This window comes from Oncorhynchus gorbuscha, linkage group LG04 (genome assembly GCF_021184085.1).
Source record: "Oncorhynchus gorbuscha isolate QuinsamMale2020 ecotype Even-year linkage group LG04, OgorEven_v1.0, whole genome shotgun sequence".
NCBI classification, from domain to species: domain Eukaryota; kingdom Metazoa; phylum Chordata; class Actinopteri; order Salmoniformes; family Salmonidae; genus Oncorhynchus; species Oncorhynchus gorbuscha.
The window spans coordinates 67,808,688-67,834,339 of NC_060176.1; the positions used below are offsets into that span (position 1 = coordinate 67,808,688).

The 25,652-nt window shown below is 46.4% G+C and overlaps 1 protein-coding gene across 3 annotated transcripts in view; it reads right to left on the reverse strand.

Moving 5' to 3' along the window:
- LOC124034575 (rap guanine nucleotide exchange factor 1-like) overlaps window positions 1-25,652 on the reverse strand; it is a 61,060-nt gene that overhangs the window by 20,467 nt on the left and 14,941 nt on the right. For all 3 annotated transcript variants that reach the window (XM_046347951.1, XM_046347953.1, XM_046347952.1), the window contains exons 6-9: window positions 25,174-25,338; window positions 22,509-22,635; window positions 21,600-21,777; window positions 4,152-4,637 (exon numbers count right to left, since the gene is read on the reverse strand). In XM_046347951.1, coding sequence (XP_046203907.1) covers window positions 4,152-4,637; window positions 21,600-21,777; window positions 22,509-22,635; window positions 25,174-25,338 — 956 coding nt within the window. The remainder of the gene's footprint in view (window positions 1-4,151; window positions 4,638-21,599; window positions 21,778-22,508; window positions 22,636-25,173; window positions 25,339-25,652) is intronic.

Genomic DNA, 25,652 nt, shown 5'->3' on the forward strand with positions numbered 1-25,652 from the left:
CTAGAGCATACAAGTCGCAGTGGTGGGTGGTATAAGGTGCTTTAGTGACAAAACGGATGGCACTGTGATAGACTGCATCCAGTTTGCTGAGTAGAGTGTTGGAAGCCATTTTGTAGATGACATCGCCGAAGTCGAGGATCGGTAGGATAGTCAGTTTTACTAGGGTAAGCTTGGCGGCATGAGTGAAGGAGGCTTTGTTGCGGAATAGAAAGCCGACTCTTGATTTGATTTTCGATTGGAGATGTTTGATGTGAGTCTGGAAGGAGAGTTTGCAGTCTAGCCAGACACCTAGGTACTTATAGGTGTCCACATATTCAAGGTCGGAACCATCCAGGGTGGTGATGCTCGTCGGGCATGCGGGTGCAGGCAGCGATCGGTTGAAAAGCATGCATTTGGTTTTACTCGCGTTTAAGAGCAGTTGGAGGCCACGGAAGGAGTGCTGTATGGCATTGAAGCTCGTTTGGAGGTTAGATAGCACAGTGTCCAATGACGGGCCAAAAGTATATAGAATGGTGTCGTCTGCGTAGAGGTGGATCAGGGAATCGCCCGCAGCAAGAGCAACATCATTGATATATACAGAGAAAAGAGTCGGTCCGAGAATTGAACCCTGTGGCACCCCCACAGAGACTGCCAGAGGACTGGACAGCATGCCCTCCGATTTGACACACTGAACTCTGTCTGCAAAGTAATTGGTGAACCAGGCAAGGCAGTCATCCGAAAAACCGAGGCTATTGACCGGCTCGGAAACCAGATTGCACAGCGGAGAAGGTACGGTGGGATTCGAGATGGTCAGTGACCTGTTTGTTGACTTGGCTTTCGAAGACCTTAGATAGACAGGGCAGGATGGATATAAGTCTATGACAGTTTGGGTCCAGGGTGTCTCCCCCTTTGAAGAGGGGGATGACTGCGGCAGCTTTCCAATCCTTGGGGATCTCAGACGATATGAAAGAGAGGTTGAACAGGCTGGTAATAGGGGTTGCGACAATGGCGGCAGATAGTTTCAGAAATAGAGGGTCAGACAGGACAAGGACAAGACAAAACACACGTCCGACTGCTACGCCGACTGCTACGCCATCTTGCATCAACAAATGCATTATTTCATGTGAGCTCACAGGGCTGGCATAAGTGAAACCTCCAGGCCTGTGTGTCTGTGTGTCTGTGTGTGTGTGTGTGTGTACACAGGGCTCCTAGCTGTGGACTCATCCACACACACCTACACCCACACCCCCACAGGGCCAGCCTGCAGCACAAACATGAAGCGCATGGAACTCCGAACGGCTCTTCATTCAGCAGCAGCAGCAGCAGCAGCAGCAGCAGCAGCAGCAGCAGCAGCAGCAGCAGCAGCAGCAGCAGCAGCAGCAGCAGCAGCAGCAGCAGCAGCAGCAGCAGCAGCAGCAGCAGCAGCAGCAGCAGCAGCAGCAGCAGCAGCAGCAGCAGCAGCAGCAGCAGCAGCAGCAGCAGCAGCAGCAGCAGCAGCAGCAGCAGCAGCAGCAGCAGCAGCAGCAGCAGCAGCAGCAGCAGCAGCAGCAGCAGCAGCAGCAGCAGCAGCAGCAGCAGCAGCAGCAGCAGCAGCAGCAGCAGCAGCAGCAGCAGCAGCAGCAGCAGCAGCAGCAGCAGCAGCAGCAGCAGCAGCAGCAGCAGCAGCAGCAGCAGCAGCAGCAGCAGCAGCAGCAGCAGCAGCAGCAGCAGCAGCAGCAGCAGCAGCAGCAGCAGCAGCAGCAGCAGGTCCTATCCAACATGGCTGGCTCCATTGTGATGGTCTAGCTAGCAGACAGAGGGTTGAGGGCAAGATGGAACAACCAAATCCTATAGGAACATAATAAGTATGACAGATCTGCAGGGATTACAAGCATGTATCAGACGGACACACCTGCCTAATAAAGGTGTCCAAATGCTTCCCAGCCGAAACAGTTCGGAAGAGTTTGTGCATATATTATGACAACATTTTGTGACGTTTTAGGCTAGGGTATGTTTTTTTTGTCATCTGTTCGGGCGCACAACATTTTTTCTTGAGGCAAACCGAAGTTGGTAGCTGAAGTCTACGGGGTCAATTTCACGCCATATGTATTGATTTAAAAAAAAACATAATTGTGAACATGAAAAATAAAGTTGAGAATGTAAACATGATATTTTCGAGGATGAGTGAAATTAATAATGGATGTTGAAATCAAAAACTCAACAATTGAAAGCAAAATGTATAGAATTATAAACAAAAATAAGACATCAAAAGCAAAACCCAAGAATTTTGAAAACTAATGCAAAAATCGTTTTCGGTTAAACTTTCCCAGCAACCAATCATACTGAATAGATTTTGCCTACATGTACTACCATTTGGTTACGCTACTCGTATCTTTGCTTCGATGTCAGTTTCTTTGCTTTCACTGCCAGTTTTTTTTCAATTGCGAGTTTTTGCATAATTTTTCCCTGAAGGGTGGGGAGTAGAGGGAGGTCTAGACAATGAGTCTCCATTGGTCCACTCGTTTTGGAGTGACGGTTCGTCTTAACCCAATCAATGAACATGATAGACAGGCTTTTTTTCTACTGCCTATTTGAGTAGACGGTCTGACGTCACCTAGTTTTATGGTTTTAGCTAATGGACATCAAAAATATGTCAGTCATGGGTCAATAATGTACAGATATTAGAAGCATGTCTATCTAATACATTTAATAACAAACCATCTAACAACTTAGTAAACATATGAATTACCTGTTGCACAAAGTTTAGCGCAGATGTATGGCGAACGAGTTACCAACACCTGCGCTGAACGTTGTGCGACAGGTAATTCATGTTCATTGATTGGGTTAAGACGAACCGTCACTCCAAAACTAGCGGACCAACGGAGACTCATTGTCTACGCCTCCCTCTAAACCTCGCCTTTCACGGGAAAATGATGCCCAAACTTGCAATCGAAAAGACTGGCAGTGAAAGCAAAGATACGAGATGTATAACTGAAAGGTAGTACATTCAGGCAAGAGTGGAGGCAAAATCTATTCAATAGGATTGGTTACTGGGAAAGTTTAACCGAAAACGATTTTTGCATTAGTTTTCAAAAAAAAAAATTGAATCATTTGTCATAGAGTTTTGCTCTCACTTTAAAATTATTTGCTTACAAGTTTTTGGGGTTTGATGTCTTATTTATACAATTCTGTGCATATAATTCTATACATTTTGCTTTTAATTGTTGGGTTTTTGATTTCAACATCCATTATTTCACCCGTCCTGAAAATATAATGTTAATATTCTCAACTTTATTTTTCATGTTCACGATTTATTTTATTTTGAATTCAATACATATGGCGTGAAATTGACCCCATAGAAGTCTACGCCCCTTCATCGGTGATTGGTCAACAGTATGGATTCTTCAATAAAGTCTTTGCTGTCATTCAACAAGAGATTACTCTTTTTCAAGCACACTTTTTCATTCACAAAAACTGCACCAAACATCTTAGATGTATAATCGAAGATATCCTCGGCAAAAACATTTTTTTTTAAATTACAGATTTTTGGCAGGGTAGCCTAGTGGTTAGCGCGTTGGACTAGTAACCGAAAGGTTGCAAGTTCAAATCCCCGAGCTGACAAGGTACAAATCTGTTGTTCTGCCGCTGAACAGGCAGTTAATCCGCTGTTCCTAGGCCGTCATTGAAAATAACAATTTGTTCTTAACTGACTTGCCTAGTTAAATAAAGGAAGAATTTATTTTTTATTTTTTAATTCTAACTATTTTGAGGAAGTGTATACTTGCTAAGGCAAACAGTACTATTGGTGCTTTTTTTCTCAAGCAAAGGTCTTTTAAGAAAGTATAAGAGCACAATCGTTCGGTTCACCTAACCGAGTTTGGCTAGGCGCCAGCCGAACTGGAGCTTGCTGACGCCTTAAGGGTGCCAGGTTTTGTATGAACCCAGCCATAACCCCTGCTGGAAAAAAAACATGGGACCCCAACGTTACACTGAGATAAAATTGAATGTGTTCTATTTAATTCTGTGGTTTTATCATTATAGCACAGCAGTAGGCCTCCATGTGCATTACAGACATAGCGAAGGGGCCTAATCCGCTGTATTTGGAGCTTAAATGTCAAAATCCTGGTAACAGCAGAGATTGTATAAGGCTTTTTATGAATTATTTCTGCCTCCCCCTGACATCAGATACTCACTGTGACGGCTCTTCTTCTCAGGGAGTGGCGGTGGACTCTGAGGTACGTCTGTCGTCTCGCTGCCGCTGAACTCAGACACAAACCCCCCGGCGGTGTGGCACAGGGGCAAGATGTCGGGCGTGAACAGGGGAAAGGGGGGCACAGGCGGAAGGTCCTCCTCCATGAGGTTGTCGTACTGGGATGGGTGGCGCTCAAAGGAAACGCACCAGGATGAGCCCGAGTAGGAGCCGTCGGAAAAGCCTGAGCAGGCGCCACCTCTGCGCTTCTTTTCTGGCAGGGCAGGGGGCGGCAGGGCGGAAGTCACGGAGCAGCCCTGGAGGGAGCTGAAGTGGAGTTGTGCCAGCGGCGGACCGGGGCAGGAAGACTCGCTGTGGGACTCAGGCAGGGGGCTGAGGCACGCTCCCACTGGCACAGGAGTCATCTGCTCCAAGCTGGACAGGTCCTGGTGCAGGAAGTCGTAGTCCGGGTCGTAGTGGTCTGTGGTGTCTGTGGAGGGGAGGAGGGAGAGAGAGAGAGAGAGAGAGAGAGAGAGAGAGATGGGGGACAGGTGAGTCACCCCACAGAGCACTGAAAACAATGCCACACTGTCACTTTGGCATAAAAGGTATTTTTCTCTAAAATCCCCACTCAGGAGCACAACAAACACATAGGCAGAATCTATTTTCATTAGGGGGTGAGGTGGGATATTGGGATTTCACAAAGGGTTGGTTTTGAAACTGATCCATGACACGTCAGTTGATCACAATGGAAAAGGCACAAAACGGTTCCCTTCTCTTTCCACTGAGAAAAGGGCCACCTGATGACCTGGTGCAATGTTCTTATCACCCTGACAACAGTCACTTTCTTGTCTTCGGTCCCAAAAGGTTTCAGCCGTGGTATTACAACTTAGACTTTTTGAGGCTGCATCTCAATAGCATCGCATGGCTTCCTCTCCTCAACAAATTCCCAGTAAGCATCCACCATATTGCCCTACTCCCTGCTATCCTGTTTCCAGACCGATGCAGATGAAGGAGAGGAGACTGCTTAAAGACTGTTGAGATGCAGCCTCGGTGAAGTCTTGTCTCACAAGATGGTGGTCACAGCTCGTAAACAATGCTCAGTGCTGTTGGAGGTGGCAAGAACAGGAAGCTCCTGCCTGCGTGTGTTAACTCATTACACGCATCAGCAGCAGGCTTGTTTCCGCACACTGTGGCTGCCACATCAAGACAAACTATGGTGATCCCGTGGTGACCACAGTGCTCCTAATCAAAGAGACAGGCCTCTCTTGCTGGAATCATCGCGGCTCCTCTCTACCCTAATGGGCTCATAGCGGCTCCTCTCTATCTAATGGGCTCATAGTGGCTCCTCTAACCTAATGGGTTCATAGTGTCTCCTCTAACCTAATGGGTTCATAGTGGCTCCTCTCTAACCTAATGGGCTCATAGTGGCTCCTCTCTACCTAATGGGCTCATAGTGTCTCCTCTCTAACCTAATGGGCTCATAATGGCTACACTCGAACCTAATGGGCTCAGTGGCTCCTCTCTAACCTAATGGGCTCATAGTGGCTCCTCTCTAACCTAATGGGCTCATAGTGGCTCCTCTCTAACCTCATGGGCTCATAGTGGCTCCTCTCTAACCTAATGGGCTCATAGTGGCTCCTCTCTAACCTAATGGGCTCATAGTGGTTCCTCTCTAACCTAATGGGCTCATAGTGGCTCCTCTCAAAAACCAATGGGATCCTCTCTACCCAATGGGCTCCTCTCCAAGCAGGCCTCTGTGAAGCCAGTGCAGGAACATGTAACTCATATGTGTTTGTGTTGTGTGTGAGTTTCATGTGTGTGTGTTAGGGATGAGCATTTGAAATCTTTTGACTGTTTGAGTACTCGCATGAAAAAACAAACATTTTTTTAGAACATAATTTTTTAAAACACTGGATTTTTGGGTGCATTTCCCTAGATGTCATAAGATTGCAACAGCGCGTAATTTATCATAACCATTACAAACAAATCCTAATAGCTAAATTGCCTCAATAAAAAAGCAAGTGCCATATAAGATGAATTTATTGAAACCATAATATCAACTGGTTATTATATTATATCTTGAAACACAATCTTCAAAAAGGCAGTAACCTGCTTGTAGAACTCCATGGCTGTGTAATGGCATAGCCTTGTTTTGTTCATTTAGTATCAAATCAAATTTTATTTGTCACATACACATGGTTAGCAGATGTTAGTGCGAGTGTAGCGAAATGCTTGTGCTTCTAGTTTCGACAATGCAGTAATAACCAACAAGTAATCTAGCTAACAATTCCAAAACTACTACCTTATAGACACAAGTGTAAGGGGATAAAGAATATGTACATAAAATATATGAATGAGTGATGGTACAGAGCGGCATAGGCAAGATACAGTAGATGGTATTGAGTGCAGTATATACAATTGAGATGAGTATGTAAACAAAGTGGCATAGTTAAAGTGGCTAGTGATACATGTATTACATAAGGATGCAGTAGATGATAGAGTACAGTATATACGTATACATATGAGATTAATAATGTAGGGTATGTAAACATTATATTAGGTAGCATTGTTTAAAGTGGCTAGTGATATATTTTACATCATTTCCCATCAATTCCCATTATTAAAGTGGCTGGAGTTGAGTCAGTGTGTTGGCAGCAGCCACTCAATGTTAGTGGTGGCTGTTTAACAGTCTGATGGCCTTGAGATAGAAGCTGTTTTTCAGTCTCTCGGTCCCAGCTTTGATGCACCTGTACTGACCTCGCCTTCTGGATGATAGCGGGGTGAACAGGCAGTGGCTCGGGTGGTTGTTGTCCTTGATGATCTTTATGGCCTTCCTGTGACATCGGGTGGTGTAGGTGTCCTGGAGGGCAGGTAGTTTGCCCCCGGTGATGCGTTGTGCAGACCTCACTACCCTCTGGAGAACCTTACGGTTGTGGGCGGAGCAGTTGCCGTACCAGGCGGTAATACAGCCCGACAGGATGCTCTCGATTGTGCATCTGTAGAAGTTTGTGAGTGCTTTTGGTGACAAGCCTGCTGCGCCTTCTTCACGATGCTGTCTGTGTGGGTGGACCAATTCAGTTTGTCTGTGATGTGAACGCCGAGGAACTTAAAACTTACTACCCTCTCCACTACTGTTCCATCGATGTGGATAGGGGGGTGTTCCTTCTGCTGTTTCCTTAAGTCCACAATCATCTCCTTAGTTTTGTTGACGTTGAGTGTGAGGTTATTTTCCTGACACCACACTCCGAGGGCCCTCACCTCCTCCCTGTAGGCCGTCTCGTCGTTGTTGGTAATCAAGCCTACCACTGTTGTGTCATCCGCAAACTTGATGATTGAGTTGGAGGCGTGCGTGGCCACGCAGTCGTGGGTGAACAGGGAGTACAGGAGAGGGCTCAGAACGCACCCTTGTGGGGCCCCAGTGTTGAGGATCAGCGGGGTGGAGATGTTGTTGCCTACCCTCACCACCTGGGGGCGGCCCGTCAGGAAGTCCAGTACCCAGTTGCACAGGGCGGGGTCGAGACCCAGGGTCTCGAGCTTGATGACGAGCTTGGAGGGCACTATGGTGTTGAATGCCGAGCTGTAGTCGATGAACAGCATTCTCACATAGGTATTCCTCTTGTCCAGATGGGTTAGGGCAGTGTGCAGTATATATATATATATCGTCTGTGGACCTACTTGGGCGGTAAGCAAATTAGAGTGGGTCTAGGGTGTCAGGTAGGGTGGAGGTGATATGGTCCTTGACTAGTCTCTCAAAGCACTACATGATGACGGAAGTGAGTGCTACGGGGCGGTAGTCGTTTAGCTCAGCTACCTTAGCTTTCTTGGGAACAGGAACAATGGTGGCCATCTTGAAGCATGTGGGAACAACAGACTGAGATAGGGATTGATTGAATATGTCCGTAAACACACCAGCCAGCTGGTCTGCGCATGCTCTGAGGGCGCGGCTGGGGATGCCGTCTGGGCCTGCAGCCTTGCGAGGGTTGACACGTTTAAATGTTTTCCTCACGTCGGCTGCAGTGAAGGAGAGTACGCATGTTTTAGTTGCGGGCAGTGTCAGTGGCACTGTATTGTCCTCAAAGCGGGCAAAAAAGTTATTTAGTCACTTCTTCTAAATGCAATCGCTGTGTTACATTTATTTTTAACGTTACAGGTTGCGTTTACTAGGCTATACTAGGAGTCGGCGCTCCAAATGTATCATTATGCCTCCTCTATCTTGGAGTCGACAGAAACCCAAAATTAACACATAAATATTCCCGTACCTTTGCTGTTCTTCCATCAAAAGACCTGGAAGGGATTATACTTACCAAAACAGCGTTCAGTTTTCTAGTCTGCGTCTTTCGGTTCTCAAAATAGCCACATTTCAGTCGAAATGTAGGCAAAATTCAAGTGGATGCGCACCAAAACGTTGAAAATATATATTATATGTCGAGTAAACTTGTCAAACTATGTTCATAATTAAGCTTTAACATGTTATAAAGGTGTACAGCAATTGTGAGGACGAAGCGAAAAACACACACGTCTTTTAATTGATCCTGAAGAAAAGAGAGAGCGGGGGCAGAGCGCGCATAAACGTACACTTTTTTTTCGCGTGACCGAGACCTTTCGGCACGCTCAACGTCTCGTGAGCGCGCGATTCTCACAATGAGAAGCCCCATTGAAAGCAGGCTTCGCGCTGAACACGTACAGACTGTTCCCAGAGCGGTAGTTGATTGGGAAGGCGTATACGATGACATCAAAGTTGGGCCAACTTTTTCCATGACAAGAGAGACTTTGGGAGAATGCATGCCCTGAGACTTCTGCTTTACATAGAGACAAAATTTAAACGGTTTTAGAAGCTTTAGAGTGTTTTCTATTCGATAATATTTTTTATATGCATATATTAGCAACTTTTGACAAAAATTTATCCTGTTTTATATGTGTACCCAATTCCTCCAGAAAGGGCAGTAAACAGGGCTTAACCGGTTAACCATAAAGCATACGCCCTCACCCCTCTTCTTACCAGAAAGATGTTTGTTTCTGTCGGCGCGATGCGTGGAGAAACCAGCTGGCTGCACCGTCTCCGATAGCGTCTCTCCAGTGAGCCATGTTTCCGTGAAGCAAAGAACGTTACAGTCTCTGATGTCCCTCTGGAATGCTACCCTTGCTCGGATTTCATCAACCTTGTTGTCAAGAGACTGGACATTGGCGAGGAGAATGCTAGGGAGTGGTGCACGATGTGCCCGTCTCCGGAGTCTGACCAGAAGACCGCTTCGTTTTCCCCTTTTTCAAAGTCGTTTTTTGGGGTCGCCGGCTGAGATCCATTCCGTTGTCCTGGGTGAAAGGCAGAACACAGGATCCGCTTCGCGAAAGTCATATTCTTGGTCGTACTGATGGTGAGTTGACGCTGCTCTTATGTTCAGTAGTTCTTCTCGACTGCATGTAATGAAACCTAAGATGACCTGGGGTACCAATGTAAGAAATAACACGTAAAAAAAAATTAAAACTGCATAGTTTCCTAGGAACGCAAACCGAGACGGCCATCTCTGTCGGCGCCGGAAGTTCAGTAGTAGACAGACACTCTTAATTCCTGAGCCCTTTTCACAGTCAAGACACCTATTTTATTGTAAAAAAAAACATGATGTAATATAAGAATAAAATATAACAGAATATTTATCCAAATTAATAAAGTTGCCAGTGATGCACATCTCATGCCTGGAGCAGTTATTCTCAGAGAGGGATCATTTGAAACGGGGCTCAATTTATTTGAGACGAAAGAAAAAATTCAGGGTTACAAACCAACATTTGTCCTCTTTTCAATATACAGACGTTCGATTTAATCTTCTGAATTTTCTAAATGGATGAACAATTCCACATTGAACACTGCATAGTGATGAATTATGGCCATGACATCTGTTTGGTGAGTAGGCATACAGTGGGAAGAAAAAGTATGTGAACCCTTTAGAATGTTATCTGATTGTTTTTGTGTTGTTTTTTATTTCACCTTTATTTAACCAGGTCGGCTTGTTGAGCACATCTTCATCCAAGTCACAACTATAGACAAACACAGTCTGCTTAAACTAATAACAAACAATTATAAATGTTCATGTCTTTATTGAACACACTGTGTAAACATTCACAGTGCAGGTTGGAAAAAGTATGTGAACCCTTGAATTTAAGGGATCCACCCCCTTTTTTCAATTTTCACCTAAAATGACATACAAGCAGTTAGATTTGTGTAACTCAAGCCCTGAAGCAAGGATATGCGTATTCTTGGTACCATTTGAAAGGAAACACTTTGAAGTTTGGGGAAATGTGAAAGGAATGTAGAAGAATATAACACACTAGATCTGGTAAAAGATAATACAAAGATAAAACCAACCAGTCTTGTGTATTTTGTTGTTGTTTTACTATTAGATTTTGGTCACTAGATGGCAGCAGTGTATGTGCAATGTTTGACTGATCCAATGAACCATTGCATTTCTGTTCAAAATGTTGTATCAAGAGTGCCTAATTTGTTTATTAACCTTTTATAACTAGGGGGCACTATTTTAATTTGTGGATGAAAAACGTTCCCGTTTTAACTTCTTGAAGCCATGTGGGCGCTATTTCATTATTGGATAAAAAACGTTCCCGTTTTAAGCGCAATATTTTGTCACGAAAAGATGCTCAACTATGGATATAATTGGCAGCTTTGGAAAGAAAACACTCTGACGTTTCCAAAACTGCAAAGATATTATCTGTGAGTGCTACAGAACTCATGCTACAGGCGAAACCAAGATGAAACCTCAAACAGGAAATGAGCAGAATTGTTGAGGCTCTGTATTCCATCGTCTCCTTATATGGCTGTGAATGTGCCATGAATGAGCCTAAGCTCTCTGCCGTTCATCCAAGGTGTCTGCAGCATTGTGACGTATTTGTAGGCATATCATTGGAAGATTGGCCATAAGAGACTACATTTGCCAGGGGTCCGCCAGGTGTCCTTTGTCTAAATTGGTGCGTAATTTTCAGCTGCAGGCATTTTCCCATGGGGTTCAGAGGGGAATGCACACTTCCACGAACGATATATCATTGAAGAGATATGTAGAAAAACACCTTGAGGATTGATTCTAAACAACGTTTGCCATGTTTCAGTCGATATTATGGAGTTATTTTGGAAAAAGTTCAGTGTTTTTATAACATGCCAAACATGACGCAGAAAACGGACCGATTTCTCCTGCACAAATAATCTTTCAGGAAAAACTGAACATTTGCTATCTAACTGAGAGTCTCCTCATTGAAAACATCCGAAGTTCTTCAAAGGTAAATTATTTATTTGAATGTTTTTCTGGTTTTTGTGAAAATGTTGCCTGCTGATGCTAATCCTAAATGCTAATGCTAAATGCTAACACTAAATGCTAGTTTTGCTATGGTTGAGAAGCATATTTTTGAAAATATGAGATGACAGTGTTGTTAACAAAAGGCTAAGCTTGAGAGCTAGCATATTGATTTAATTTAATTTGCGATTATCATAAATAGTTAACGTTGTGTTATGCTAATGAGCTTGCGGATAGATTTACACAATCCTGGATACAGGTTTTTTAGTAGCTAAACGTGACGCACAAAATGGAGCGATTTCTCCCAAACAAATAATCTTTCAGGAAAAACGGAACATTTGCTATCTAACTGAGTGAAAGATTAGTGGAATCTGTGTGGGTTGCTGGACAGGTAGGATGACTGACAGTGAAGGTGAACAGGTGGTCACGTGTCAGGTGACAGAGGAATGTATGAGACTGAGGCAGGAATTCCTTTAACCATAAAGTGGTATATTTACTGGTAGTCTGTGGTGGATTCATGGAGGCACAGAACTTCTGGATCAGATGGATTTAGGGAAGAGAAAGCAGCGAGATCAGGCGATGGCAATTTCCTCCTTTTATAGAGTTGAGATCTGTAGGACATTTCCACCTGACCTAATTAAAGCGCCCCTGGCCCAGCTGAGTAAATGGCAATTAATTAAAGGAGTATTCCACCAACTCCATGGGCCTTTTCTACAGCCACCCCGGAAATTTGTTAATTTCCACATTCCTCAAAAAGGCTCATTGCTCCCCGTCCTCTGTCATCTCAGGGAGAGGAATCAGTCGGGCAACTGGCCGGATATATGTCCGGTTCTTCACCTGGATTTCCACTGATCTAACACGACCATCGGTCCCAGGCATGCTCTTAGTTATACGGCCCACCGGCCAGGAGGCTCGAGGCAGCTGAGGGTCCACCATCATTACTACTTGGCCAGTTTCCAGGCTGGCCATTTCTCTCCGCCATTTCCCTCTGTGCTGTAGACTTGGTAGGTAATCCCGAATGAATCGGGCCCAAAAATGGTCAGCTAAGATTTGGCTGTGTCGCCACCGGCGTCTGCCGACGAGGTTGGTATCAGCATACATGGCTTGAGGAAGTGACGCATCTCGGCGTCCCATCAAGAGCATATTCGGTGTAACCGGATCGGGGTCAGCGATGTCTGCAGAGAGATATCCCAAGGGTTTGGAGTTCAGAATCCCTTCCACCTCTATCAGGACAGTCCTCAAGACCGTTTCAGTGACAGTTTGGTCCCCTAGTACGACTCGTAAGGCCGTCTTTACAGATTTGATCTCTCGCTCCCATGTTCCTCCAAAATGAGGAGCGCCTGGAGGGTTAAATTTGAATGAGATTTGTTGGTCCATCAGCTGATCCTGGAGGCTGGGTTCCATGGCTTGGAAGGCTTCCTCCAACCTGGCTTCTCCTGCCTTGAAGTTCGTACCTCTGTCAGCCAGGATCTCGTAGGGTTTCCCCGTCGGGAGATAAACCGCCGTAGGGCCATGAGGAAGGCTTCCGTATCCAAACTCTCCAGTAGGTCCAGGTGGACACATCTGGTTGTCATACACTTGAATAGAATGCCCCAGCGCTTTTCCACACGACGACCTAACTTGATCATCAAGGGGCCGAAGCAATCTACTCCTGTTGACCAGAAGGGTGGTTTAAGGAGGCGCAAGCGAGCAGGGGGTAAATCTGCCATTTTGGGCACCGTAGCTCCGGCCCGCCATCTCTGACATTCTACGCAGGCGTATTGGTGCTTACGAATGGCTCCTCGTCCTCCAATTATCCAGTACTTCCGCCTCATCTCCCCATAGACCCTCTCTGGCCCTGGGTGGAGAAGCCGCTCATCATAACTCTTGATGAGGAGCCTGGTAAGAGGGTGTCTGGAGTCGAGGATAATTGGGTGGATAGCATCTGGGTCCAAAACCTCCGCTTGGCGCAGCCTCCTCCGACTCTGATCACTCCAAGGATTGGATCATATTCTGGGGCAAGAGAGAGAAGACGGCTGCCCTTAGCCACTTCCCTACCGGCTTTCAGAGCTTTTAACTCCTCAGGGAAGCTAACTGCTTGTACTTGCTGGAGGAGTAGTGTCTCTGCCGCGAGGGAGGTAGGTATAGAAGCCACCCCATCTGAGGTCTGGTTTGTGGCTGTGATCAGATCCGGCAGTGTTTGGGATTGTGTTAGGTCAGGGAGAGCCGTTGTTGGTTCCGTAGAAATGCTGTAGCATTGGGCAGACTTCCTTAACTCATGAGCTTCAGTCGGTCGCGGAGGGGCCGCACGCCTGGGGGCTGTCGGCCACTCGTTCTCTGGTTGGGACAAGAATGGTGGTCCCAAGCTCCAGCGATGGGGTTTAGCCAATTCCTTAAGGGTTTTACCTCTAGTAATGTCATCAGCAGGATTGTTTATGCTATCAACATACCTCCAGTCCTGGACTTCTGTTAGGTCTTGGATTTCCGCAATGCGAGTCCCGACAAACACCTTATACCTGCAGGACTCCGACTTGAGCCATGTCAATACAGTGGTCGAATCACTCCAGTAGATGATCCTTTGGATTGGCAAGGTGAGCTCGGCTCGCAAGATAGAGGCCAACTGGGCTCTGGAAAGGGCAGCACTGAGTTCCAGCCTAGGCATTGACAACTGCTTCTTGGGTGCGACCCTGGACCTGGCCATGACAAAGGAGACATGGGTGTGGCCTGCCTTATCCTCCACTCTAAGATAGGAAACTGCCCCATAAGCTCGCTCCGAAGCGTCACAGAACACATGCAGTTCCAGGCATGATCCCAGTTGGTCAACACAGGATGGTACATAACATCTTGGCATTTGGACATCAGAGAGCTCCGTTAACTCAGTTTCCCAACAGATCCATCGTTCCACTAGGTCAGCTGGGTGGATTGGTTCATCCCAGTCCCTCTTGGTCTGCCACAGGTCCTGGACTAAGACTTTGGCCCGTGTTGTGTATGGCAGGATATACCCAAGGGGATCGTATTGACTGGCCAGGGTCCGATAGATGGTGCGCAGAGTGGGGGTTTCGGTACTCGGGGATGAGCGGTGCTTATACCCCAGGGTATCCGGTAGGCAGCTCCACCTCAGTCCTAGAGTGGGCTCTTCTGGGTTAGCACCAGACTGCGTTAGCCATAGTTCACTGCTACTGGACCTAGCTTGTGGCGGGAGGTGCTGGATAACCTCCGCTCTGTTACTAGCCCACTGTCGGACCTCAAATCCCCCTTTGGACAGGAGATTCCGCACTTTATCAAGGAGTGATTTCGCTTCAGCCGTGGATGGGATGCTTTGTAAGCAGTTATCCACATAGAAGGCATTTTCCACTGAATCCAATACTTCTGGGTCACTGTCTGGATGCTCCCGTGCGTGTCTCTGCAGAGCGTATATGGCACAGCAAGGACTGCAGGTGGTGCCGAATGGGAGTACCTGCCATTCATAGATTGTGGGCTCTGCATCTCGTTCCATATTTCGCCATATGAACCGGAGCAGTGTGGTGTCGGAAGGCAGTAAACGAATCTGATGAAACATGGCTTTGATGTCTCCACTGATGGCTGTAGAGTGCTGACGGAACCGGAGAAGGACACCGAGCAAGGAAGGACCTAAGGTTGGTCCGGGGAGTAGACAGTCATTCAGGCTTTGACCAGCTGCTTGGAATGAACAGTTGAAGACAAGTCTATACTTCCCACCATGTTGCTGGATAACATGGTGAGGGAGATACCAGGATTCACGGAGTGCGTTTCCCTCTTCATGAGCTGTCACTTCAGTGACGTAGCCTGCCTTCACAAGGTTATGAATCTCTCGGTTATGAACTTCTGCAAGCTCAGGATTCTTCACCAGGCTTCGCTCTGTTCCACGCAGTAGTGGGAGTACAGCCCGTGTCGTGGTTGCCAGAGGAGGATGGTTGGGCACCCGTAGCAGTGGGGTTGCATACCTGCGAACGCTATCCATTTCAGTGGTGGTGGTGCTCTTCTCCAGGAGGTCTAATGCATAGGAGTCATTTTTCGAGCGAGTGACCTCCTGTATCTTCCGGTTGGAGAAGGTGTCCATTTTCCATAGCATCTCAACATTCCGAAGGAGGTCAGTGGCTGCATCTGGATTGCTTCTGGTGAAGAGGACTTGCTGTGACTGTACAGCTTGGGTGGAGAGAAGTAGATGGAATGGACCTTGCACAGCCCAACCCAAGGATGTATGGACAGCAATGGGTCCTCCTTCTGGTCCAGCTCGTATAGGCTCAGTCGGGGTGACGAGATGTGGGTGGTCTGACCCAATCAGGATAAGTGGTGCTACTCTGGCCAGGTTAGGAAGAGGCAATCCTCGTAGATAAGGATATTGTTTCTGTAGAACACTTACCGGGCAGGAGTGCTCTGCGAGATTCAAGCCATCTGCCGTGAAGGCATTGGTGATGTTATAGGCCACGCCCCTGTTTCCTGAAGGTGAAATGCTGAAGGTTACAGCAGAGCCTTTCATTTGGATAACATCATGTCGCACCGTTCTGAGATTAAGGGTCTCGGGGGGCCCTTCCAGGTTAAGGTGACGGGTGGCCGCTGTGAGAATGATTGTTCTTTCTGACCCATCATCTAGAACGGCGAATGTATCAATGCTTCTCCCTTCACTTTGCAGAGTTACCTTGACCACCTTCAACATGACCCTTGGAGACCGGTTCTGCTGGTCGAGATACAGCTCCTTTGCAGCTCCTACCATGAGCATACTCTGCTCCTTCTTTGCTTGGGGAAATAGATCATGCAACACGGTGAGATGGATTTCTTCACAGCGGTTGCAGGGTTTCCTCAATGTGCAGGTCTCCACCTTATGGCTACGGGCACACTTGTAGCATCGCTCGCCTGAAGTGATCCAGGCCTTCAATTGAGTTTGAGTGAGCTTTTTTACTCTGGGGCATGAGCCAAGGAAGTGCCCCTTACTATTGCAATATGGGCAGTAAGGCTGGAATTTGATGTTCTTGCTCTTGAGAGGGGTCTTCTTCCCGGGTTCCTCCCCGGCCTCACTATTTAAGTACATGGTAGTGGGATTTGGTCTTTTCTGTCCCTGCTGGCGTTCAAACTCCTTCCTTCCCCCTGTGGCTATGGCGGAGATTGTGGCCTGGTGAGCGATGCTCTTCGCCCTTGCCTTCACCTCCAACCATGTGGCCAGGTCTCTGAGAGCATAGGTGCTTCTCGAGCCCTCTTTCAGGATGCCCTTATTCAAACAATGTTCAATGAAACTGTCTCTGAGGTACACTGGAAGTTTGCTGAGAAGCCTGTCCACGTGGGAGCCACATTTAAGCTCGTTCCCGTCTTCTCCTTCAACGGATTGGAGCATCGAGGTCAGGGATTGGACAGCCAGGGAGAATTCTTGGAAGGCAGCATGGTCTCCCATTTTAATTGGAGACGTGTTCAGGATGTTGTTTAGTTCATTCTGGACTAGCTGACGTGGCTCACCATATCTCGCCTTCAGGGCCTGGAGAGCTGTTGTGTATGGTGTTGCGGAGTGCATAAAGGATTGGGCCAGCCTGTATGCACTTGGAAACCGCAAATGATCCATTAGTACTTGGTATTTGTAGCGTTCTGACAGATGACCGTGAATACCCAGTAGACTCTCCAATGCCATTTCCAAAAGGACAAATTCACTCTCCTTTCCGTTTTCAAAGTATGGCAGTTTGGGTCTGGGAATTCCATAGGCTGAGGCTACTAGAAGTTTCATAATGTTGGCTCCCTCTTCTGGTTGCGTGAAGGATAAACCCGGGACTTCTGATGAGCCCACTGTGGCCTCATTGGGCCGGTCACCTACTGTCCCAGACCCACCATTTGTGGCAGCCGGAATTGGGCGAGAGCCCTCCGACCTGTTGTTTGAGGACTGGCCTGGCCCTGGATGAAAGGAACGATTTGCCTTGGTTGGTAATTGGCGGAAAGGCGAAGGAGTGATGCTTTGTCCAGATGGAGGAATGCTAACTTGTGTCACTGGCATAGAGGGCGTTGGCGGAGCGGCCCGTCTCCCGTGCTCCGTGTTGGCTGTTGACCCCGGAGCCTCCGAGGACTGTGTGCCATGCTGTACCAGAGGGGCAGATTGGGAAAGAAAGGCAGACAGTTCAGGTCCATGTGGAGGGGTGGTCAGGTCAACTCCCTGTTCGTTCCTCTCCAGGAAGGATGAGACCATCCGTGCCTCTTCTAATTCCCTTCTGGCTTGACGGTGCCGTCGCTGCTGTGCCAGGTCCTTGGCAATTAATTCCCTTTCCTGTAGAGCTCTACGGGCCTGCACATCCAATTGGTGACATCGTTCGTGAGCCTGTCGTTCCTCCTCAATCTGACGCTCAATTTCCTCCAAAGCTAATAGTTTCATCCTCTCTTGTAGGACAGCGTTCTGTGAATTGCTGAGGGCTAGTGAATGGCGGCTGCCATGGCCACTTCCAAAGGGGTATCCACTGGTCGAACTCCCACTCCATCTAGAGTGCTTCGACGATTTCCCATTAGTTAAGGGGTGAGCGGAGCCTGCCTCTGGAAGCTGGTCGACCTGTGCAGTGGGAGTTACCCCCTCCATAGGTTCCTCACGTAGACCACTTTCCTGCTCCAAAGCAGTTTCCGGTCCTTGGCTCAGAGGGGATGGTTGATGGCTGAAACATATAGTTGATCCATCAACTCTTTGAGCTCTGGTGGGCTTGCCCTTTGATGTCGGAACCTCGACCACATAGTCCTTAAGATAACCAGGTGCTTGCCTGGTTCTTCTGGTGCTCCTGGTAGTTGAGGATGAAGCCTTTGTTGCTTTAGGCTTAGCTCCTGGATATTTCCTTTGTTCCAAGACCTTTCCCTCAGCTGCTCTCTCCTCCTCTCTTCTTCCTTCCAGTGGAGACAATTCTTCCCTCTCCGCCTCCATTTCCTTTTCACCTGTCTTTGGTTCAGTCATCGTCCGGCTCAAAGGACCATTGAAAGATTAGTGGAATCTGTGTGGGTTGCTGGACAGGTAGGATGACTGACAGTGAAGGTGAACAGGTGGTCACGTGTCAGGTGACAGAGGAATGTATGAGACTGAGGCAGGAATTCCTTTAACCATAAAGTGGTATATTTACTGGTAGTCTGTGGTGGATTCATGGAGGCACAGAACTTCTGGATCAGATGGATTTAGGGAAGAGAAAGCAGCGAGATCAGGCGATGGCAATTTCCTCCTTTTATAGAGTTGAGATCTGTAGGACATTTCCACCTGACCTAATTAAAGCGCCCCTGGCCCAGCTGAGTAAATGGCAATTAATTAAAGGAGTATTCCACCAACTCCATGGGCCTTTTCTACACTGAGAGTCTCCTCATTGAAAACATCCGAAGTTCTTCAAAGGTAAATTATTTTATTTGAATGGTTTTCTGGTTTTTGTGAAAATGTTGCCTGCTGAATGCTAACGCTAAATGCTAATGCTAGCTATCAATAGCTATCAATACTGTTACACAAATGCTAGTTTTGCTATGGTTGAGAAGCATATTTTTGAAAATCTGAGATGAGTGTTGTTAACAAAAGGCTAAGCTTGAGAGCTAGCATATTGATTTCATTTCATTTGCGATTTTCATGAATAGTTAACGTTGCGTTATGGTAATGAGTTTGAGGCTGTATTCACGATCCCGGATCCGGGATGGCTCGCCGCAAGAAGTTAAACAAGATATTTTGTCACGAAAAGATGCTCGACTATGCATATAATCGACAGCTTTGGAAAGAAAACACTCTGACGTTTCCAAAACTGCAAAGATATTGTCTGTGAGTGCCACAGAACTGATGTTACAGAAAAACCCCAGATAAAAATCCAATCAGGAAGTGCCGCATTTTTTGAAACCGCCTCATGGCAATGACTCCTTATATGGCTGTGGAGGAGCTAGGAGTCAGCTTATGTTTTCCACGTTTTCCCCAAGGTGTCTGCAGCATTGTGACGTATTTGTAGGCATATCATTGGAAGATTGACCACAAGAGACTACATCTACCAGGTGGTCGCTTGGTGTCCTCCGTCGCAATTATTGCGTAATCTCCAGCTGCAGTATTTTTCCGTTTGCCTCTGATGAGAAACTGACTGCCACAAATGATTTTTCATCGAATAGAATTGTGAAAACACCGTGAGGATTGATTCTAAACAACGTTTGCCATGTTTTTGTCAATATTATGGAGCTAATTTGGAAAAAAGTTTGGCATTGTGTTGACTGCATTTTCGTTTTTTTTTTTAGCCAAACGTGATGAACAAAACGGAGCTATTTCTCTTACACAAATAATATTTTTGGAAAAAATGAACATTTGCTATCTAACTGAGAGTCTCGTCATTGAAAACATCCGAATGTTCTTCAAAGGTAAATCATTTTATTTGAATGCTTTTCTTGTTTTTGTGAAAATGTTGCCTGCCAATTATGTATTATGTATTCAATATAGACAATAAAAATACAATAATGTGTTATTAGTTTAAGCACAGTGTTTGTCTATGGTTGCGACTTAGATGAAGATCAGATCAAATTTTATGTAAAATTTATGCAGAAATCCAGGTAATTCCAAAGGGTTCACATACACTACCGTTCAAAAGGTGGGGGTCACTTAGAAATTTCTAATGGCAGCTTCATTAAATAGTACCCGCACAACACCAGTCTCAACATCAACAGTGAAGAGGCGACTCCGGGATGCTGGCCTTCTAGGCAGAGTTTTTCTGTCCAGTGTCCGTGTTATTTTGCCCATCTTAATCTTTTATTTTTATTGGCCATTCTGAGATATGTTTTTTTCTTTGCAACTCTGCCTAGACGGCCAGCATTCCGGAGTCTCCTCTTCACTGTTGACGTTGAGACTGGTGTTTTGCGGGTACCTTTTAAATAAGCTGCCAGTTGAGGACTTGTGAGGCGTCTGTTTCTCAAACGAGACACTCTAATGTACTTGTCCTCTTGCTCAGTTGTGCATCAGGGCCTCCCACTCTTTCTATTCTGGTTAGCGCCAGTTTGCGCTGTTGTGTTATGGGAGTAGTACATTTACATTTACATTTAAGTCATTTAGCAGACACTCTTACACAGCGTTGTGCGAGATCTTTCGTTTCTTGGCAATTTCTCAGATGGAATAGCCTTCATTTCTCAGAACAAGAATAGACTGATGAGTTTTAGAAGAAATTCCTTTGTTTCTGGACATTTTGAACCTGTAATCAAACCCACAAATGCTGATGCTCCAGATACTCAATTAACCTAAAGAAGGCCAGTTTTATTGATTCTTTAATCAGCAAAACAGTTTTCAAGCTGCGCTAACATAATTGCAAAATGGTTTTCTAACGATCAATTAGCCTTTTAAAATGATAAACTTGGATTAGCTAACACAACGTGCCATTGGAACACAGGAGTGATGGTTGCTGATAATGGCCTCTACGCCTATGTAGATGTTCCATTAAAAAAATATGCAGTTTCCAGCTACAATAGTGATTTACAACATTAACAATGTCGACACTGTATTTCTGATCAATTTGATGTTATTTTAATGGACAAAAAATGTGCTTTATTTCAAAAACAAGGACATTTCTAAGTGACCCCAAACTTTTGAACGTTAATGTACGTTTTCTTGCCACTGCATGCTTGATGTTTCTGATGAAAATACGCTCTTTGTCAAACTAATGTTTTTGCATATTGTCAGTGTGGAACCTGTCTATGTTTTGGGGGGTTATAGCCTAGGCTAACTAATTCTAAATGGCACTAGCAGTTTGCAAAGTAGCTTAAGCGGAAAATAGACAGGACGCAATTATTCAAAAACTGCAGCTCGTTGTTGGAACACATTTTTCTACTTCAATCAACCTGTCCATTTTGAATTTGTGATAAAACTGCCATAATTTGTAAGGAATGTAGCTTGTGTATTCCATCAGTTACATATATTTTTATAGACAATTATTTCTGTAAACCTAACAGGAGCTTGTGTGTGCACTGAGCACGTGCGGAGGGAGAGGTTGGAATGGAATTGAGTGAATATGACACGAAATACTGCCCAAACGGGCAAGTAAAATGTACAAATGGAACACTAGAGTCAAAGCAAATTAATGTTGTCTTAAAGACAACATTTGACTTGCCCATTCGGGTAGGCACAAAGCACATTCCACCAAATAGTTTACATTATTTGAAAAATAAAATGAATCTCTGGTTAAAGATCGAGCTTTGACGCCTGTTTAAGTACTCACCCAGAGCCTCACTGCTGGTGTTGCGTGAGCACTGCCCACTGTCCATTGTCCAGGACAGCTGCCCGTCGGACTTGCTCAGCTTGCCCATGCTATTGCAGGGGGATATGCGCGGCGACTCCCCTCCGTAGTAATGGCTGCCCCCAGAGAAGCGCCGCTGCAGGGCATCCACCTCGAACTCCTGCCAACCAGAGAGAGGTGACAAGACCCGCTTTAGTGGAAAAATACATAATAGCCGGCAAAAAATAAACAGTGCAAGAAATAGCTTATATAGGTCACACCCCGGTGTAAAACATAGCAAAATCCAAAATGGCAATGTATTCCCTATGGGGCCTGGCCAGAAGAAGTACACTATACTGAATATGGTGCCATTTCAGACACAGCCCCAGTGTGTGTAGGTGCTCCTTCCACTGTACCTGTTTGTGGAGGCCGATGCCCATGAAAGACTGGAGTCACTGTACCTGTTTGTGGAGGCTGATGCCCATGAAAGACTGGAGTCACTGTACCTGTTTGTGGAGGCCAATGCCCATGAAAGACTGGAGTCACTGTACCTGTTTGTAGAGGCTGATGCCCATGAAAGACTGGAGTCACTGTACCTGTTTGTGGAGGCTGATGCCCATGAAAGACTGGAGTCACTGTACCTGTTTGTGGAGGCCGATGCCCATGAAAGACTGGAGTCACTGTACCTGTTTGTGGAGGCTGATGCCCATGAAAGACTGGAGTGACTGTACCTGTTTGTGGAGGCCGATGCCCATGAAAGACTGGAGTCACTGTACCTGTTTGTGGAGGCCGATGCCCATGAAAGACTGGAGTGACTGTACCTGTTTGTGGAGGACGGGTGCCCATGAAAGACTGGAGTCACTGTACCTGTTTATGGAGGCCGATGCCCATGAAAGACTGGAGTCACTGTACCTGTTTGTGGGGGCCGATGCCCATGGGAAGACTGGAGCCACTGGTGGCGCGGCTCATGGGGGCCACTACTGCCACCCGGGTGGGTGAGGGGGCAGACTGGCGCTTCTTTGGAGGCAGAGCAGGAGGACTGGTGGGGGAGAAGAAGGTGACATCATTTAAATATGAAGCAGCGTGCAATGACCATCAATGCAACGTATTCCAAAAGCCACGCATGCAGCCCTAGCCACAGTACACTGACTGATTCACTTCTTCTGTGTGTACTGTGTAGTATGTATTATGTAGTATGTATGGTGAAGGGAGGTTGGGAAAAGACTGCACTGACACTGGCCTGGGTGGGTTGAGAGATAATATACAATATCTGACACTTTCCGAGAGCATTCTGTAGTAGCAGAACAATGGGAAAAATGTGCAGTGCACGGGTCACTGCCTGGCTGCTTTTTCCCACTCCACAAACAGATAGTGGTGGAGAGAGCAGCAGCTACTGAATTGTTTCCACACCGCAGTGCACACAGATGGCCCAATGACGAGATGCAGGGCAGGCAGGCAGCTGTGGTGATGAAGAAGTTGAGGATATACACTATGCCAGTTAGGGAGTGGGGTGTGGGTGACAAGGCAAGGCAAGTCCCCAGGGAGGAGAAAAATACAAATGAATTACCACAAAAAAAGAACGACAAAATCTGCAGTGTGCCCCTGCGTAAGACACACAGACCGCTGTCGAGAGCTACCCTGCTGTGGGCAAGGTGACATTCAGAGAACTACCCGCATCTGTTGTGGGCAAGGTGACTTTCAGAGAGCTACCCGCACCAGCTGTGGGCAAGGTGAAATTCAGAGAGCTACCCGCACCTGCTGCGGGTAAGATGAAATTCAGAGAGCTACTAGCACCTGCTGTGTGCAAGGTGACATTCAGAGAGCTACCCGCACCTGCTGCGGGATAAGTGAAATTCAGAGAGCTACCCGTACCTGCTGCGGGATAAGTGAAATTCAGAGAGCTACCCGTACCTGCTGCGGGACAAGTGAAATTCAGAGAGCTACCCGTACCTGCTGCGGGACAAGTGAAATTCAGAGAGCTACCCGTACCTGCTGCGGGATAAGTGAAATTCAGAGAGCTACCCGTACCTGCTGCGGGATAAGTGAAATTCAGAGAGCTACCCGTACCTGCTGCGGGATAAGTGAAATTCAGAGAGCTACCCGTACCTGCTGCGGGATAAGTGAAATTCAGAGAGCTACCCGTACCTGCTGCGGGATAAGTGAAATTCAGAGAGCTACCCGTACCTGCTGCGGGACAAGTGAAATTCAGAGAGCTACCCGTACCTGCTGCGGGACAAGTGAAATTCAGAGAGCTACCCGTACCTGCTGCGGGATAAGTGAAATTCAGAGAGCTACCCGTACCTGCTGCGGGATAAGTGAAATTCAGAGAGCTACCCGTACCTGCTGCGGGATAAGTGAAATTCAGAGAGCTACCCGTACCTGCTGCGGGATAAGTGAAATTCAGAGAGCTACCCGTACCTGCTGTGGGATAAGTGAAATTCAGAGAGCTACCCGTACCTGCTGTGGGACAAGTGAAATTTAGAGAGCTACCCGTACATGCTGCGGGATAAGTGAAATTCAGAGAGCTACCCGTACCTGCTGCGGGATAAGTGAAATTCAGAGAGCTACCCGTACCTGCTGCGGGACAAGTGAAATTTAGAGAGCTACCCGTACATGCTGCGGGATAAGTGAAATTCAGAGAGCTACCCGTACCTGCTGCGGGATAAGTGAAATTCAGAGAGCTACCCGTACCTGCTGCGGGACAAGTGAAATTTAGAGAGCTACTGTTGGGAGCAGAAGGAAAGACAAAGAGCCTTTAAGGATGTAGAAGTGTCTGGATATGCTGCTTTCCAGTGTGTTTGTGGTGGGCTCTGGAATCTGGTCCATTTCCATTCCTTGTCGTCACTCTCTGGCCGTAAACTCGCCAGCCTCTGCCGAGCACAGTTTTTCCCAAAAGAAAAGAGCCTCAGAGATGGTGCCGTGACAGTTCTCACCAGAGGAAGTCTAATTTCTGACACCTCCCTTTTTTACCCCCTTCAAAGTCTATAAAGCTTTCTAAAGAATCAAGACTACTTATAACACACAGTTTCCCAGCTATTGTACCTCTCTTGTCTTCTTGTAAAGAGACGAGCGGCAACCACATTGGCCTGTAATCCAAGGACATTCAATGTGATGAGTGGTATACAATAAACGTTTTTCAGTTGATAAATTGGTGCTGCGCTATCAGCAGGCCTAACAAGTATACAGAGTTGGGGACTTGAGTCTTGGCTAAACAGTGATTTGTGACTTGGCTACTGACTTGGCTACTGCATTTACTGCATTTACTTCAGTGCAGACTTGACCCTGCCTTGTGCTGTGACTGAGAGCAGTCAATTAAATTATCTTATGAGGGGTTAAACTTTTCCCATTCCGAAGCAGTTTATTAAGTCTGAATGCAATGGTATCCTGCAGAATGGAATGGTAATCTGCGTGGATCATGATATTGATATGCAGCTCTGTGCCATTTGAAGAAAGAGAGGTGGAGACTTGACCTTGCCTGAAGCGACATGTCTGGGCCAGTGATAGGGGGGCTCCATTGATGAACTACTGTATATTGAAGCTATGAAACAGACACCATCTCCATGAAAGGAGCTCTTACTTGTGTTCAGCCATCTTGAGGCCAGGGAGAGGGGGTTTTGCTGGGGCCACCACCTCTTCTTCCTCCTCCTCCTCTCCAGTGGGTTCAGTCAGGGCTTCCATAGATTGGGACGTGGCTGAGCTCTTGTCCAGACTCTCCTTCTCATTGGCTGGCGGCTCAGCAGCACTGTGGGTATGCAAGTTGTTTACTGATGTTGTTTTACATCTTGTACAATTACCGTCAAGTCTGATATATACAGTGGGGCAAAAAAGTATTTAGTCAGCCAACAAGTGTGCAAGTTCTCCCACTTAAAAAGATGATAGAGGCCTGTAATTTTCATCATAGGTACACTTCAACTATGACAGACAAAATGAGAAGAAAAAAAATCCAGAAAATCACATTGTAGGATTTTTAATGAATTTATTTGCAAATTATGGTGGAAAATAAGTATTTGGTCAAAAACAAAAGTTTATCTCAATACTTTGTTATATACCCTTTGT